Source organism: Crocodylus siamensis, chromosome 8, assembly GCF_052110815.1.
Source record: "Crocodylus siamensis isolate JL-2025a chromosome 8, ASM5211081v1, whole genome shotgun sequence".
Classification (NCBI taxonomy): Eukaryota; Metazoa; Chordata; order Crocodylia; family Crocodylidae; genus Crocodylus; species Crocodylus siamensis.
In genome coordinates, this window is record NC_143402.1 from 19763107 (window position 1) to 19782146 (window position 19040).

The 19040-nt window shown below is 44.4% G+C and overlaps 1 protein-coding gene across 1 annotated transcript in view; it reads right to left on the bottom strand.

Moving 5' to 3' along the window:
* The window catches only part of MTMR8 (myotubularin related protein 8), a 32473-nt gene extending 13901 nt beyond the window's left edge, over positions 1-18572 (bottom strand). Inside the window, exons 1-8 of the mRNA XM_090060206.1 lie at positions 18269-18572; positions 15940-16062; positions 14880-15042; positions 11651-11808; positions 9940-10068; positions 8610-8744; positions 6065-6197; positions 3422-3531 (exon numbers count right to left, since the gene is read on the bottom strand). Of these exons, the coding sequence (XP_089916332.1) occupies positions 3422-3531; positions 6065-6197; positions 8610-8744; positions 9940-10068; positions 11651-11808; positions 14880-15042; positions 15940-16062; positions 18269-18292 (975 nt within the window). The 5' untranslated portion in view covers positions 18293-18572. The remainder of the gene's footprint in view (positions 1-3421; positions 3532-6064; positions 6198-8609; positions 8745-9939; positions 10069-11650; positions 11809-14879; positions 15043-15939; positions 16063-18268) is intronic.
* Between the last annotated feature and the right edge of the window lie 468 nt (positions 18573-19040).

The following is a 19040-nucleotide window of genomic DNA, read 5'->3' on the forward strand; positions in this document are numbered from 1 at the left end:
AGGGCAGAGTGGTCCAAGAGGGGAAGTCCTGGCAGGAGGGCTTAGGGGGCTGGAGCCACCCCAAAACTCCCCATAACCACCCCTTCCAGCACCACTGCCATCTGCCCTACACAGCTGAGCCCAACCCACTCCCAGTCCTGGCCTAGCCCCCTGGGCCTGTAGCAGGCAGCCTGCCCGCACCCTGCACACAAATCCAGTGGGGGCACATGCCCCCCATGCGGGTGCACATAGCAGCAGGGAGCCATCTTCCCTCCCTCCCTCAGCCATGCCCCCTGGATGAGCTGTCTGTGGCTCTGTCCTGCTCCTGGCCCCGGAGTCACATTCACCGCCCTGGCTGGGCAGCACCTGCCCCACTCCCTCCCTCCCTGAAGCACCCTGCACTTGTCAGTATTGAAACACATTGTGTTTTTGTTAGCTCACCCCTGTAACCTACGCAGGTCTTGCTGCAGTCTTCCCCTCCCTACCAGCATGCTCACCTCCCTAGAGGAACAAAGGTAATCTCTGAAAATACACTGACAACATAACTAAAAAGAGCAAGAGAAGACTATGGGGGTCGTTATTGACCACAAGATAAACACGAGCCTTCAATGTGATGCTGCGGCTAGTAAAGCGAGTAAAACACTGGCTTCCATCCATAGATGATTCTCAAGCAAATCTCGGGGCAATCTGGTGGCCACCTATAAGTTTATGAGGGGTGTTCACCAGGATCTGGGGGAATGTCTGTTCACCAGAGTGCCCCAAGGGATGACAAGATCGAATGGTCACAAACTCCACCACCACCAATTCAGGCTGGACATAAAGAACTTCTTTACTGTCCGAGCCCCCAAGGTTTGGCATAGACTGCTGCCGGAGTTGGTTCAAGCACCCATTTTGAATGCCTTCAAGACACTTTTGGATGTTTATCTTGCTGGGATCCTATGATCCCTGCTGATTTCCTGCCCCTGGGCAGCAGGCTGGACTCAATGATCTTCTGGGGTCCCTTCCAGCCCGAATATCTATGAAATCTATGAAGTATTTATGCAAGACAACTGACTTCTGCCAGTCACTTTCTGCATATCTATTTGTTACTAAAAAATTGGGCAATGTGGCAAGATCTCTCATTCTGCTAGGTCACACTCTTCCTAAAAGTCCTTGGGAAGACAAAAGCTTGGTTAAAGGTTCAAAATTAAACAGTCTGTCTGCACCCTGTGACAACAGAAAACAAACTTCCAGCAATAACCCCTCACTTCAAGTACCAGAGTGTTTGACAACCAATGAAGAGTTTAGAAAAAGTTGGGTATTGTATGCAATAGGGCTGTGTGAAGCTTTGACAGCCGATTCAATTCAGGAGATTCAGCCCGGTTCGGGGAATGAATCTCTGAATCCAAATCATATTGGGAGACCAAGTAAAAGCCCCGAATCATTTGGAAAAAGATTCAGGAAAGTTTCAGCTGATTCAGAAATTCGGCCATAGACTAAACAGGCAGCTGACAGATATCTCCAGCTGGTAAATCTGTTGGGGGTGGGAGGGATTGGGGCTGGGGCCCAGCTGGGGTGGGGGGCACATAGGGGAGAGTGCAGGATGCAGGTACAGCTCACTCCAGGCAGAAGGGGGCAAGTGGCAGCAGGGAACAGCCCCTGCTTCCAATGCTGCCACACCCACATCCTGCACCTTCTATGCTAGCTGGCAAGCAGCAGCGTGGCAAAGCCCCTGCTTCCAGCCCTGATGCACATGGTAGTGCTGGGTGCAGGCACTATGCCATGCTGCCGCCCGAAGCAAGCTGCACCTGCTTCAGGCCCACCTACAGCAGCTGTGCATGTGGCAGCAGGGAAGAGCCCCTATGGCTCCTCCCGCTGGGGCAGAGGCAGGCACAGTCAGGGGAGCTGCAGGAGAAACCCCATGGCTGCCCTGCCCAGCCCAGCCCAGCCTCCCAGCACTTTAAAAGAAAAAAAAAAAAAAAGAAAAAGAAACAAAGCCCTGCACTTACTGGCTCTGGAAGCAGCAACTGGGGGCCTCTGAGGGCCTGTGGTAGAGCCACACCCCCGCTTCGCACCCATGTGGCAGCTGCCACATGGCATGAGTGCAATGCACCTCGGCAGGGTGCCACTCACTGTCTGAAAGCTGGGGCACTCCACATGTCAGCCAGAGCCCGGCAGCACTCAGCCCCAGTGGCCTGAGCTCTCCCGTAGCACTCTGCTGCGCCATGCTGCACCTGCACCATGGGGCAGCTGCCGCACAGATGCCAAGCCAGGGTGGGGTGGGGGAGCATTTCATAGACATTAAGGCTGGAAGGGACCTCAGAAGATCATGGAATAGGCGATTCTTGCTGCCCTGCACTGCAGGGGGGGCCCTGCTACGAGTCCTCAGAGGCACCCTGGTTGCCACTGCCAGATCCAGTGAGTGCAGGGCTTTTTCTTCTTTTTTTAAAGCTCTGCAGTCACCAGCTGCAGGAGCGGTGATTGGGGCCTCTGGGCTCTCATGGCAAACCCCCACTCTGCGCAGCATGGAACACTGGGGGGCAGCGGGGATCACCTTTCCCCACCTGGCACCTGCGCAGCAACTGTCGCATTGTGCGGGTGCAGCACGATTGCCAGGGTGCCACGTGCTATCTGGGAGCTGGGGCAGCACCAGCAGTCACCCAGAGCCCAGTATCACTCAGCCCCAGCTCCCAGGCAGCGCATGGCATCCTGCTGAGCCACGCTGCATCCATATCATTGGGCAGCTGCAGCGCAGGTGCCAAGCGGGGGTGGGGAGGGATCCCCACTGCCCCCCACTACACATGGGGCTCTGCCACAAGCACCCAGAGGCCTCAGGTGCCACTCCTGCAACTGGTGAGTGCCAGGCTTTTTTTTTTTTTTTTTTTAAGTGCCGGGGCTAGGTAGGCCAGCCATGGGGGCTTCTCCTGCAGTTCCCGCTGCCCAGAGAGAAGCACGCACAGCACGAGGAGCTGCCTGGCTGTGCCTGCCTCTTCTTGGCCAATCCAAATCACCAAATCTCTTTGAATCAGCTTCGGAAGATTTGGCCGAATAGATTCAGGACAGAGATCCGAATCGAATCACTGTCCTCCAAATTGGCCGAATCTGAATTGAATACTTCCCTATTCACACAGGCCTAGTATGCAATACTGTCAGATGTCTGTACAAATGTCCTTTTTAACTATTCAAATGGAAATAAGTAAAATCAAATAATAGGAGGTACATTTGTTTCTGTCAGAATACAAGGATAGGTTCATTTCAATTCATGTAAGAAAGCATAAGCATGGAAGATAGGCATTAGAGCCAGTTAGGTCACCCACTTTAAGCCCTGCCACTGCAGGTTCTTTTTCTATAGTTGAGTCCAGTCATTATGCCTTACCCACAGCTGTAGCAAGTCTTTTTTCACAACTGTCACTAATAGTAGTGTATATGTTCTTAAAAATTTCACATGGAGTAGGAGTTTTACCTTGGCAAGGAAGACACCAGCATCCATTACAGCTTTAACGTGCCGCAACCAGCCCGAGTTCTCTAAGCCGGTAAGGAAATCACTCATGGAGGGAGATTTTGTTTCACACACTGACAACATAGAAATAGAAGAATTAGCTGAGATGCCAAAAACTAAATCCCTAGCACACGAGATCTGTCTCCTCTTCCTACTCTTTCCCACATAACAGGAAGAAGTTTGCGTTGTTTCTTAAAACGACTCTTCCGATTGTTGAAATACAGGCATCAATTTTCTCTGCACCTGCACGATTTTGTGTACAAACCATTTTTTTAGACTACAGAAGGTCCAGGATCTAATAAGGAATAACTCTGGCCTCCTTTGGCTGTCCACTGTTATAATCAAAATCTTATTTCAAAAAGTGCATGCTTCAGTCCAAGGTAGGTGATTAAGGCGTTATGGTTTTCTCCAGCCCTTCACTGCCACTGCTCACATCCAATCACCTCCACCAAGTAATCACTGTAGGAAACTGGCTTATGAGAAAGATGGAGAGCTCTAATTTCTAGAGGAAAATAATGTCTTAACCTTGAGAAGGGCTCAGATGTTATGTTGAAAAGCATTACAGTGCAATTCTCCCTCAGCAACTATGACAGACGTTTTATTACTGTCAAGGCCTTGTAGCAAAAGAGCAGCACTTATTCTGCCTCTTCATCCCAAAATAAATCACCCAGCAAAAGGTGCTTTAGGAGTAGTACTTTGGCTCATGTCATCTTCTGCATCCCATGAATCTCTGGATTGTACCCCAAGGTCACTTCTAAATTGTGGATGCTACCAAGCCAGCTGATCTGTAACATCAGTGATCTGATCACTTCATAGTTAGACAACCATTACATTAGTGACTGCAAAACAAAATGAGAATAATATACAAGTACTTATCCTTTGCCTCATAGGCACTTACTTATTTTTGCGGGAGGGGGCTTAAGATGATTGATATATGACCCCTGCCCACCAGTTTATGAGGAACGGGATGCGTGTGTGGGCACACATGTGTGAGGGGACAGGAGGCGGCACAGGCTACACAGTGGAGGGCATGGGGAACACGTGCCCACCGAGATTTCTGTGCCCAGTGGGGTGTGAGGATGCAACTGGGGACACAAGGAGCACTGTGCTGCTCGCCAGCAGCAGAGACAACTCCGTGCACTGACCTCTTGGTGGTCATGGCAGTATGGCTCTACCTCCCACGCTGGGTCCCACCCACTGAGCCACGGAGGTGGCTCCTGCCCCAGAACTGGTGTGGTCCCACTGCAGCCCAATGCCCCACTGTCGGCACAGAAATCTTGGGGAGCACATGCTCCTCCCACTGAGTCACCTCTGCCCCTGTCCCCTCACACTCCCATAGATTTACCTGCAGGAGACACTCTGCACTACTGTTTTGCCCCCACGTGCATGTGCAAGCATATATCCACATGGTGTCCCCTGGCACCAGTTGCCCTCCCTGTTCCCTCCAGCCCCAAACAGCCTCTTGCAGGCCAGAACTCTGCCCACCATTTCCCACATTTTTTCCTTTAAAGGAGAAAATCTATCTATTTTTCTCTGCAGCAAACAAAAAACCTGGATCCCTGGTAATAGCTCAGGGCCTCAGTCATCATTCCTAAGCACATCACCTTACATCCAGCATGCTCAACATAACTGAATCCAACTTGCACAACAGAAAATATAGAAATATTATGTAATTTTCCTCAGGTGTGGGCCCCTGACAGTCCTTTTCCCAAAGGGGGCCAAGGCCCTCGGGCTCCACACACTTGGCACCTATGCTTTGTTTATAAGGCTGAGCAACAGGTCTAACAGCATCAGCTTACAGCGCTTCTCAGCACCCCCTGCCAGCAGCATAATACTAAGAGTATTGTCAATAAGTCAGCCAGAGTACTACGATAATATTCATGCTCTTCTTTCATTACCATTTCTAGCATCACTTTTGTAACACGACACAGCTATCAGCTTCAAAAGACTTACTCCTATTTACAATCATAGGAATGAGAGACGAATCAGGTCCTCAGTTCCTGAAAGTCTTACCTAAATTTTGATAGCTCAAAACCTCACACAGCAGTCTAGATTTGTACTTGCTTTTGCATGCACACACACATTTTCATTTGTCATGTCTTTCTATATAGTTGTCAGCCTTCCTACAGAACTCTGTAAATGTCTCGCATCACACAAACTACAACACAAACCAAAAACAAAAAAACCACACACCCTTACACTTTAGTCACATTTCAATACTTCACCAATTAACTGATAAACTGTACTAGTGGCAAAATACTGCAGTCCTTTTTTAATGTGCTTTAATTTGTATAAACAGTTAAGAGATTTATATGTTGTAGGATATTTAAATACTAATATTCATTCTAATTTTAGGATAAAATTAAGAATTTCTTTCTTGCCAGACATTTTAAAAATACTTTAGTATCAGTTAGTTTTGCAAAAGAGATCACTTTTATCCACTTCAGTAAATTGAGCACAAAGGCAAGAATTCCTCTGCTAATTTGTTTCCTTTCCCATGCCCTCAAAGTGCACATATATACTGTACTTATTCCAGAATGGGTAAGGCTGTTATATCAAGCAACAGTTACCAGTACTACACAGAGCAGCCAAAAGTGAAAAATTTACCTTCCAGGAGTTTCTGCAGACTATTCCTCATCACATGGATGTTTTCTATGCCAATGAACTTAAAACGAATGTTGTCATAGTGATCTTCATTCTCATATCCCTTTCCTGCAGCTCGGTTGGCCATGGCATTTAACTGAAGAAATTATACAGAAAAAAATGCATAAATGAACCTGGCTTGGAAACGCTTTTCATTTCCCAGAGCAAATATCAAGCAAAGTCATTCATAGAAGTATTTTTTGCTTTATAAATTGTTTCCAATAGTTATATTACAATTACATAGGCATCAGCTGTGAGTTAACACAAAGCAAAAGCCTATGAAAAACCTGGATGCCAATTTCAGGCTTCCTTAGACAAGCTTTTTATGCTGGTCTTACTATTGACAAGTCTGTTATCAGGCAGAGAGGTTTGACTCATTTTCTTTTTAACTCAAAAACTGTAAGGAGGGGATTGGGGAGAAATGAATCAGCTCAAAGTGCTAGTTACAGATGGACCTAGCTCCTTCATCCAGTAGGAGCATCTTTACAGAAACACCATAAATATACATGTGCTTTAGAAATAGTACAGGCTTCCAAAACATTTTACAAACAGTACTCCTACAAGAGATCATTGAATTCGTCACTGAACTATAGCCACCTTGGGGAAAACATGGCAGATTTTAATAGTGCCCAGCAATGTTAAACTTAGAGCAGCAAGAACCCAACTGAAATGTAGGAAGCAGTTTGGAAAAATGCTGAGTCCACAAACAACAATTAGTCAGAACTATTATCAAAACTACTGAAAGATCTTTAATGCTCAAATGAGTAGCTCACTTTTACCTTCCAGTCTCAAAATTATGGATTTTTGGAAACAGAGTAGCTTACCTCCACTAAATAAAAGAGGCAGATGGGGGAGGGGAGATATACATGGCTACATATCCCTAGCAGTGCAAAGTGAAAATAAATCTAGATAACTGAATTGAAGGCTGAGAGGTGACCTTGTGGCCGCCTACAAATTCATTAGGGGGATGCAGCAAGAGATTGGAGATGCTCTGTTCACCAGGGCGCCTCTTGGGGTAACAAGGAACAATGGTCACAAACTGACAGAGAGCAGATTTAGGCTAGATATCAGGAAAAACTTCTTCACAGTAAGGGTGGCCATACTTTGGAATGGGCTTCCAAGGGAAGTGGTGCTCTCCCCTACGTTGGGGGTCTTTAAGAGAAGGCTGGATAGGCATCTGGCTGGGGTCATCTAACCCCATCTCTTTGCTGCCTAGGCAGGGGAGTCAGAGCTCAATGATCTCTTGAGGTCCCTTTCGACCCTAGCATCTATGAATCTATGAATTCTACTTTGCCAGGTTAGACACTGACTGCCTGGAAGAGGATATGTGGCTAATAATTCCCTCCTTTGTTGCACTAACAGCAATTCAAGACAAATGCCAGTGGAACACCTCTGAAAGTGCAAGTGAGGGGCACTAAAATGCCAGATGAATGATAATTACAGCCTAAATGGTGCAATGGGATTAGCTCTCAGAAACACCAGCCAAAGCACATGCCCTGGGGCACTCATCAAAATACCATATTGTTCTCATGTATAACTTGCCCCCCAAATATAATATACACCTTTTTTTTGTGAAAGGACTGAAGGGATAGTGGTGGTGATGAAGAGCAGGGGGAGGAGGGGAGGGCAGGAAATGTTACCTCGGAGTGCAAGCAAGTAACTGAGGTCTGAGGCATCTGTGTTTGGAGAAATGGGCAGCGGGGGTTAATCTGGCATTCAGGCCATACAAGCAGTGCCCGATTCAGCACACTGAGTCTGAGGCCCTGTACTGGCTCTGGAGCTGTGCACCAAGTCCAACTCAGCACACAGCCCCAGAGCCAGCATGTGGTCTCAGACTTGGCTCACCTGGTCCACCCTGGCATGCAGCACTGGAGTCAGACTCCACATGATGGGTCCAGGGCGATGTGCTGGGTCAGACTCAGCACATCAGCCAAAGACGAACCCTGCATGCCAGCCTGATCTGGCTGATCTCCCCATGGGTCCGGGAATTTGGTGTTGGGGGGAAGAGGGAGATAGGTAGGAAGTGGTGGTAATGTGGATATGGATATAGGCACTTCAGTCTTGTGGAAACAGTAGTTTAGATTCTCATTTCCATCTCAATGATAAATTCAGAGTGTAACTTCCAGACTGGAACGATGCACTATCCTACTCAGCCATGAAACTGTTGTTAACCTTGGACAGTACTTAACTATAATCTCAAATAATCCATAATACTCCAGAAATAGATGTGCTCCTAACATGAATGCAGTTTTATTAATGGAAGGCAGACGACACATTAAGGACAAAAACAGCAGCTGGATCCCAAATCCACCATTAAAATGTAACAGCGGGTGGACACCCAGCTTCATGGGCAAGGAAGGAATGACCTTGATACTTTTAGCATAGGTTTACAAAGGCTCCTTCATGCTTCATGAGATTGGATATGAAAACCAGCATCCAATGGAAACTGTGTTGCCATAACACAAATATGAACTTTAAAAACATCCACAACTCCTATATCAAGTGATACCTTTGGCCTTGTGTCTACAACATACATGAACGGACTCCCCGGGTTGGCCTGTCTAATCGCCTGCAGCATCTGTTCATCCTCCAGACAGCGGGCACTGAACCCAGAAAGGGGCTGACTACAGCGGCATATGGCAGCCTGAAACAGATAATTTACACAGCTTATAATACAGACAGCTAGCAATGTTTATAGCTTCAAGGAACAATATATCTGGATATTGCCAGGATTCTACTGTTTCATTGAAAAATTTCCATTAAATGGAGAGACTGAAAGAATAACTCTAATAGTGTTTTCATCTACTCCTCACAAGAGCTTTGGGAATCTGAAGTGGACATGGTACTAAGAAAACAGCCATCCACCCTTCCCCATCCTCCTTTACCACCTTCTTAAAGTCCACTCCTCTACTGACTGACTCCTAACCAGTTTGTTTGTTGCCCCGCTACTCAACTTCAATCTGTTGAAGAACAGCTTTGTCTTTTCTTCTTTATGACTTTAACATGGTAGCACCGTTCCAGACTTGAGGGAACACTGTACGCGATTATATAATTGCAGCTGTTTCCAACAACACAACTCCATACAATCTCTTGGTCAGAAGACACTTCCTCAGGAAGTGACCAAGAGTCAGCGATTTAACTGTGAAAGCATTTGCTAACCTCTGTGCCCAAAACACTGCTGAGAAGGCAAAGTTAATAACTTACACTATTATTCAGTGAGGTTAAAATTCACTTATTCTCAGTTAATATAAAATCAGGTAGTTGTTCTAAACTATTTCCTTCTGTTCAGACTTTGGTAGATTTAGCTGAGTTCAGATGCAACTTGTTAAAGATTGCCCAAAGTAACTAATTTGGTAATTTGAAGACTCAAAAGATAGGAAACACACATGCCTTTTATGTAGGTTTAAGGGACAGGGTCATATCAAGCATTCTTTAATTTTGGAAAGCTGGGGAAAGAGGAGCAGAGGAAAGAAAATGTCAGAAAACTTTTAATAACTGAACTCCTCTGAACGTTTAAAACTAATTGCACTTGAATAGCTTTGTTCATACAAGGACCTTATGGCATATAAGAAGCAATTAAGTCTGCATTTCCTAGAAAATATGCTATTACTACCTACATACCATTGGTGGGGAAACCCTGCATCAAACTCAGTTCTGGGATAACCTGCCAATTTGCTTCAACTAACTTGCTCGAACACCCTGAACAAATCAACAGGAAAACTGGAACAGAATCTAAGAGCTGCAGCTCTCAACCTCTTGCTCCAAATAGAGCACAATCCTCCTCCACTTGAACGCTGATAGGGCAACAAGAACAACAGAGTAAAATGAACATAACTAACATTATTTTGTTTGTAGAAGTAGGAAAGCACTGGGATCCGCCCTCTGCTTCTGAACTTTGAACTTCCAAGCACGGTTGCCTTACTAGCAGCTTTAGGCACCACTATTTCTGGAGGATATGTGTTGCAAACCTAAATAGGAAGTAGAGAGAGATACAGATATTACAATACTTATCAGTTATTACTATTAATAGAGAAATTAAATATTTGTTTCTTAGCATTAATACACAGTACCCATGGATTATCTTGATAGATTCAATTGCATCTCTCAGCAGAAGCAGCAAAACAAGAATCTACCAGGAACCATGAAATAAAATGTATGTGGTACCTGAATATGTGGTATGATTTCAATTTGTTCTTCTACATCATGAAACAGTGCAACAACACATGCAAAAAGCAAGACTACATACAACAAACACATTTCAGTAGGATCTCCTTTTGGTATTCCAGCAAATTAACAGCTTGTGTGTAGGAACAAAGACTGGATATAAAGAAGTGGTTGTTCTTAAATTATACAAAATAAAAATGCTCCCTACAGAATCCTATGCATCTTAGAGTGAGTTCTCAGCACACATCTCTGACTTCCTCAAATACAAGTGCTATTCTGGCACCTAATTTTCAACACCTCAAATGAAGTGTGAATCACTTAAATGTGTATAATCACATACATAAAATCTATTCTCACCATTTGACTTTGAGGTTTTATGGGTTAAATCTAAAGCTAGAAACCTTAAGGAAATGGAAAAAAAAAAGTGAGAAAATCAAAAAAAAAAGTAAGCGTTACAGCCTGGGACCTAAAGCTTCAAAAATTACTGGGTGCACATCTTCAGATGTCAGCTTCCCTTAAAAGGTCTCAAATTACTACTAAGTTCTGAAAGCTGAGGCCTGTGTGCCTTGATGGGTACCCAAGACAAGGTAGCAGGAATATGTGAAAGGGATTCAAGCTGAGTAACAATTTAGTATATTATATTCCATCTCTCTCAGATCTGTCTTCTACGCCTTTTAGCCAAAAAACGTTTTACAACATCAAAAGCAGCAGAAAGTTATGATTTTTGAATACATGATATTTTGCATACCTAAACTATTTTTTGCCTTATATTGCTTCAAGGTTGGAAAGAAAGCAGGGAAATGGCAGTGACATTTTATTAAGGGCAAGGGGATGAAGTCTTTTTTTCTAGATAGAACAGAGAATTAGCCAGCTGGCTATTATTCCCCCACACCACCTTTGGTACCACCTACAGGACACACCATTGTTCCATTCTTCTTCTATATGGCAGTTACCCACCAGAGTACAGAGATGCTGGGATGGGGGTTCCCTTTTTACTTTGGGAAGCTAAAAAACATCAGTTTCCTGAGGACTGGCAAAAGTGGTCTGAGGCTTCTCTAGTGGGCTGAGAAGTGGTTTGAGGCTTCTCTAGAAAAATGACTATCAGCTACTTTATCAGTGTGATCAAGCAAATCAAGGTAACCCTGTTCTTTTACAGTATCTGTTAGCTCTGTTCTACCTACCTCATATCTACCTAGCTCTATCAGGGTAGCTCTGTTCTTTTACAGTATCGCTATCAGATTTCACAAGATGTTGTTGCTTCAGCTAAACCCAATTGACTCACTCCTCCATGGTACTGCTGAGGTAGCGGTCAGTGGGTTGCCACACATCATCAGAACAACAGAAGGGATTGCTGTGCCAACCGCAATTACTTTGCACCAGAATTACCTCGTAGTCTTTATTAGCATCTGTTATTTCCCAGTAGTCATTCGGAATCCCCATTCGCTGGTAATCTACTTTTAAATCAACCATCTTCCATCCAATTTCACGGTTATCTTTAGGCATTTTGGGGTTATAAGAGAAAGCATAAAGTTCTTCAGGTTTCACTGTGGAAACAAAATAAAACATTAAATCATGAGAGAGTTATAAAGTTTAAACTCTTACACAGAAAAATGAGGTTTGCCACTTAGTCTTAAAGGTTTTCTCAGGGTCACTATGCAAATCACCATCCAGCAGAAGTGTTCCAAATGAATGAATACTGGCTGAAGCCCTCAGAAAATAGTACTGTAACTGGAAGGCTTAGAAACACACACTTCATTATATTATACCAGGAGATGAAAAACACAAGCAAGTCACTCTATGTGCAGTACTGGTTGATTATGGTATATAGTAATTGTACTCAGCGGTTCTCAACCTTTTTGGACTAAAGGCACCCTTCACTGGACACAAGGCTCCATGACTCCTGGTAATTGTCACCCAATTTCAAAAAATAATTTATGTATTACAGTGCTAACAGGGACTGGGCAGTAGGTGTTGGGGATTGTCCACACAGGGGCAAGCCTGAGCTGGGTTTACATAACTAGCATCTCACACCTTACTTATTGCCTCACACGTGGTGGCACCCTTCAAAGGATCTGGGCGCCACAATATCCTGGCTGAGAACTACTGCTTTACGAGTTGTTTGTTAAAAACTTTTCTCGTATTTGCCTTGAGGAAATCCTTATACACTTGTTGTAACAACGAGCACTCAGTCTAATTCATGAGTGCAAGCACACAAACATTGTCCATCAGAACAAAGTTAACATGGTTACACATCCCTAGCAGTGCAAAGTGAAAATAAATCCAGATGACTGAATTCTACTTTACCAAATCAGACACTGACTGGCTGGAAAAGGGAAATGGCTAATAATTCCCTCCTTTACTGCTCCAGCTACCCCCTCATAGGGATGCTACAGTAAACCTGTAGCATTTCATAGCTATAAGCAGTGATGTGCACTCTGCACAACACCAGAAGCTTATTTATGATCCTATGTCACATGCAGTACTAGAATTAAAACTGCATAAAGGAGGAGACTGGATAGTTTAAGAGTTAGGGGAATGCAACTGTTGAAATTAGTCTAGGTCAACAAAACTTCAACTGAATGCATTGTCATAACTATTATTTGACAGCTAATACAAAGCAAATCTCTGTCCCATGGTCATTTTCCAGTAGACAGCTGGCAATACCACAAAATTCCATTGTAAATGGCACCCTTGCTGGGAGCACCCAACATCAACCTATTAATTCAGGCCTTGAGATGGTCTGTACTGGGGATAAGGCACTTTCCTAGGGCAGCAGGGTAGAAGTCTACACCTAAGTGGATATAAAACAGGTTAACAAAAACAAAAGAAATCCACATTTCACTTTATAAAATGAAACCCATTTAAAGAGAATTCTGAAAGGATAAAAGCCTCACCCAGGCCCTAAAGGGTAAGGCTTAATTTTTAAACACTTTGAAGATGATGTTCATGCAATAGGGCTCCTCTTGACGTGGATACAAGCAAGCCACTGAGCTTTTAAAAGCCAATGCCTGGGCGCTGGAACCAGTGTCTTCTGAAGTAGTAAACCAGCTTTGACAACATCTCTTCAGCAGGTGCAGAGAGAACATTTTCTATGTTTTACTTTATTCAGTTTGTACATGAAACCGACTAGTTCAGTGACAATGAGAAACTGAATGGGGGTTAAAAAGCAGAACACCTTACTCTCCTTTTCTAATCGATGAATAAAAACAAAGCATGAGGATGAGATTAATTACCTATGATTACTTGTTTCACATAACAATTTTATGTGCAAAAAATATATCCTGATTAACTTTTCCCTCACACACTCAGTACATTTAATATAGTCACACTGACAAATCCAACTGAACTGCAGTTTCTATCCAAAACCACTTGACATGGATCACAAAGACCTTATAATGCGATAAAGGGGAGAGGAAGAAATTGAATACAGATTACCTGAGCCAGAAAGGCCACGAAGTGATATAACTACTTAAATAAATGTATATAGTCAAAATGCATCACCCTAGTTAGCAAAAAGACACCACCAAATTACATTAAACTATGAGAATCAACCTTTCTTTAGGAAAATAAGCAAAAAAAAAAAAAAAGTAGAGACGCCACAGATTAAAATAAACAATACCCAGAATCAAAATGTCCCCGCTTATTGGCTTATAACTAAAATTGGTCATTTAAAAACAAAGTAATTATAATCAGCCCTTTCACATCCGCAGTGTCCCTGCTGGTGCTGCCCATATACAGAAGGCTTCTTTGGCCTGCCTCCCCTCCCCATTTTATCACGCAGTCTTTTCAACATCATTGACGTGTTCTTCTGAAAGAGCACAGACAAACATTTCAAAAGTGAGTAATAGGATGCAGAAAGGGGTAATGCAGAATCCACATTAATGCAGAAAGGGGTAATAAGAATCTGGCCTAATTAGCCCTCATGTCTTCATCTCACAGTGAGGCAGTTAGTTATCAGACATCCCCACAGAAGTTAGGTTTCCTTAACAAGGGGCTGGAAAAGGTCATTAAGGGAGAGTCCCAAATATGGAAAAACTGCCCTGAGACGGTAGGGGGAAAAACCCAAGGAGGAAACACTGTAGATTGCTTTTCTGCAAGAAAACAAAAGAGTCTGAGCACAAATGGAAGAGATCCTAGGAATTCAAGACTAGGGCAGACAGATGACATTTTACATGTTCATTTGTTTGGAGTTCTCATGGGCAATTGCTATTTAGGGACCCCAGAGGAAAGTACAGCGTTGAGACTCTGAAATTCCAAATGTGGTTCTGCAAGCCCTGGAGTAGCAAGCAGAAGAGGACGCCTAGAGAGTGCAAAAGCCTGTGCGGCTGTTCCACAGGACCTCGCAATTCTTTCCTCAGGACTTTTCCAACACCCTTATTTACACAAAACGTATATTCTTGCAAGCCAGTGGCCTTATTCAAGGGCCAGAACTTTACACAGCAAACTGCTGCAGCACAAAGAGCAGCTGGCAGTAATGAAATTAGTTTGCATTTTCAAATCATTCCTTTCTGTCCCAACTGAGGAAAGCCAACAGCCTGATAATAACTTCCCTTGCTGCAAAAACAAACCTGCCAGCTAATTACATTTACAGATTTCAAAACAGACTCACACTCACCTGGCTGTGAAAGTTTAAGCAAGGAGGTATACACTTCATGGCAGTCCCGTTCATGTCCGATGACAAAGTGTGCCACACGGAAGTTCTTGCAGTGAATAAGCAGTGGGCATCCAGTTGTGGTCAGAGGCAGCTTCTCAACAGTAGCAATATGATGATGTAGAATCTGAAAAACAGGAAGGGAAAGTCTTTCAAACTTCACTGACTGGTTGTAGGATTAAGACTGGATACAAAAATTTTGCAATACACAGGCTTATTCTCTACGAATTAATGACTTTTTATCAAGTCATGTTAAAAATACAAACAGTCATTCAACTTGAGTTAGTTAACGAAGGGAGAGATGATAATGCATTTTCTTTACACAGTAAAAATGAAGAAAGGAAAATAAGAGCTATGGTGGAAACTATTTGTGACACTGGAAATTATTTTTATGTGGAAAGTTAGAAAAATATTTACACTGCTCACATATAATGACACCAACTATTGCATCGTTTCCAAAGTTCATGAATTACATTATGAAAAAGCCAAAACAACAACTCTGAAGATGCTGAACCTACTCGAATAAAAAAAGGTTCAAAGGTCTTCCGCTGAAAATTCTGTAGAACCCAAGGTAATATAATAAAGATGTGTGCTTGCTGCACTTGAGAGCTGCTTATAAAGGGAAGACAGTTGTAACTGTACCTTCACCTATTTTTTTTTAGAAATAAAAACCAAAGGAACCACAATTACTATTACTAATAATAACAAGTTGCTAGGTCTTTGTCTTTAGTACTTTTAACTCCTGTCAAAGTACTAAACTTGGAGAACAAAGTCCGACAAGCTACATTCTATTTTTAGTTCTAACACCGACTCACTTTGTGACCTTGATCGAGTCACTTTACCGCTGTACCCATTTCCCTGGTGAAGACTTCTATTTTTATACAGCACTTTGAAGTAAAGTGCTATAAAAATGCTATTAGTAGGTCTTCAAAATTTAAAAGCCTGCAATTACAGACAAAACTAGCATCAGCAATTTTTATATATGCATTTGGGGGGAAAAAAAATAGCACACATTACAACATACCCATGTTTCTTTTCGAACTTCAGCTGAAGCTTCCACATAGATAAGATGGGTAGCTGTCAGGTAGAGTGTCCCATTTGCTGGCTTCCTGTTTGTATAACGATCTAGTAATTTAACATTTTCTACCTGCAACATAAAAAAATGGAGAAAAAACAAATTAATTAAGACCTTTTATTCAGGCATCTCTGTCTCAAAAAGGACACTAAGCAGATAAAAGAATTTAATATTAGCAGATGAGTAAAAAATCAGGCAAAAAGTTAGGAAATAACTTTGCATGCATGTAAAAGATAGTCACTGACCTGAAACAAAATTGAAAATTTCAGTAGAAAGTAAAATGCTAAGCAACTGAAACTGAAGATTCAGACTGCTGATCCTTTCCCACTGCATTTCAATGCATACCAATAACTTTCATAATGTTTTTTTACCCGTGCAATAAAAACAAGCCCTATGTGTATTAAAGTGCCGAAGAACTAACATCAGTAGTTAATGGATCCTTGCACGCATTATAGAACATATGAATAAAAGGTTAATGTTAACGGCTAGTCCATATCAATGAACAAGGAGCTGGCAGGATATGCTTTCTGCAACTGAGAGAGGTAACAGTAACATTTGCAACAGTATCCACCATCCTGAGAGTTTACTTGCTCTAATTAAGTTACCTGCTGATTGCTACCACTTTCTAGTGCAAGAAACAGTTGTAAATTTAAAGAATCCTCCTCCAACCAAATCAAAGATCAGGAGCTCCCTTCTGCTTCCACTTCCCCACTGCCTCTTGCTGTTGTATTACAGATCAGAGAAAATATCTGAAAGCTGCATCAAATTGACTGACTTCCCCAAACTCGAAAGTGAACCTTTTGAGCAAAATGTGAGGGACTTTAAAAATATACTCTTAAATGAAAGCAAAGACATAAAGCATTACCTGGAACTTACGTGGATCTAAAATTGAATCAGTCCTAACAAGCTGTAACAGGCTGACCAGAGGTGCTAGTCAAACTTTTCAACCAAAAATCTTTTTTTAGAACTTCTAAAGAAAGTTTTTGTTGAAAGGTTAGATTTTCTGTCAACACCAAAAAAATCATGAAAACAAATGTTGATCTTTGGAATATTTTGTGAGAAAGTCCATCTTCCAAAGTAACACAGTATAAGACAGGCTCCAAGTCCTACCTACAGATTGGCCACAGGGGAAGCAGCAGTTCAAGACCATCCACCTCATCTCACCAAAATCTCTCAGCTTCCCTCTACCAGACCTATTGATAGGCCTGTACAGCAAGTAAATTTACTCCAAAGAGGTGAAAGCAAGCACAGAATCATCAGCTGGACCCCGACCTGATGTGACCAGAATTCATTTGCAAGTGACCTAGGAGTGGAAATTTCTGTGCCTAGTTCCAAAACCCAAAGGAAAACAAGTACAGTACAGCTAAGCCAGGACCTACATACATGTTAAAACCTTTAGCCCTATTCACACCTCTTCTCTTTAAAAAGTAAGGAAATAATTTTGATTATTCGGCATGGATCTTAACTTGCTTTGAAATAAGCCAGTTACCAGTCACTGCTAGCTTTACCCCAGCTTGCGAACCAACTTTTGATCCTTTAACCTGGCTCTAAAGCAGGATGCAAACTACCGCTGGAAAGGACGGCGCTTGTAAGCTGCCAGCATGCAGCGAGGACAGCGTCCTGTGCAGAAAGAACTCCAGTTGGGGTTGTCCTGGAGTCCCCGGAAATTTGATGTAAATCACATGAAGACAAATGAGGCACCCGGGAGATCAAGAATAGGGCATTCATTAAAATAAACATGAACTATCAAATCTGCTTTAGGCAATCGGGGCCTTCAGGTAATCCAGGCTGTAGCCATATGGGTCAAGAGGACAAGGCAATCGGGACTCATTGCCAATGAGTCCCAATTGCCACTTCCTCTCGACCCATACAGCTACAACCTGGATCCCAGAATCGGATTTAGACAGTCTCTAAACTGTAACGTTAATGCGCATTTGCCTGCCTGACACGCTCTGTCAGGGAGGCGCACGAGTATGCAGGGCAGGATGCCCGTGTCATGTGTCGTGGACATGCTCACATTTTGGAAACGTGGAGCAGGGCGAGGGGGCGGCCCTGACGCCCAGCCCCATCTAGGCTTCTCAACCGGGGACCCGGTCCCCTCAGGGCTTCTCAACCGGGCCTGTGGTGCGGGGCGTGGGAGCAGGGGCCGAAGCCCCGAGGGCAGCTGGAAGGCCCCGAGCACGGGGGCAGCTCCGGGGCCTCCTGGGGACGAGGGAGGAGAGGGAGCCAGGCCGGGCCGGAGCCCATGCCGGGGCGGGAGCTGTCGCGGACTCCTCACCTTGGGCGTGGTGATGTGCTCCATGGTGCTGCCGCCGCCATCTGCGCCGGGCAACTCCCGCTCTAAACATCGCGACACCCGCGCGAAGCCGCGGCAGCCATTTTGGAGCAGGGCAAAATGCCCCGGGGAGGAGCGGACTGGAGCGGAGCGGCGAGGCGCGTTTCGTGCACCGCGCGGAGTCCCTCGCTGCCCGCGGAGCCGCACACGGGGGGGCTGGGCGTAGGACGGCTGCGTTTGTGGCCTGGAGCCAGGGGGAGAGGTTTCCTCCCCCGGGCTGAGCTCAGCAAGCTCCCTGCAACCTCTGTCCCTGGGTGGGGGCAGGGGGCAGCACTGCGCACGTCACTGGCAGATCGTCATGGACAGCTGGGGTTGGACGGGACCTCAAGGGGTCACATCTAGACCAACCCCCTGCTCAAAGGGGGACCCTCCGCATCTAGGTCATCCCAGCCAACCAGATCACCCCAACTAGATCATCCCAATGATGGAGATCCCACCACCTCTAGGCAACCCGTCCCAGCGCTTCGCCTCCCTCTTAGCGAGAGAGTTTTTCCTAAAATCCAGTATCCAAACGAAACCTCCCTCACTGCACCTTCGAGTCATAGAAAATGAGGGTTGGGAGGGACCCCCGGAGGTCACATCTAGTCCGGTGTTTCTCAACCAGTGGGACGTGTCCCACCGACGGGACACTAAGTTCGTGTAGATGGGACTTCAACTCATTTCCTGATTGAACAAAGTCAGTTGTTTGCACTTGAATGCATATCTCAAACACTGC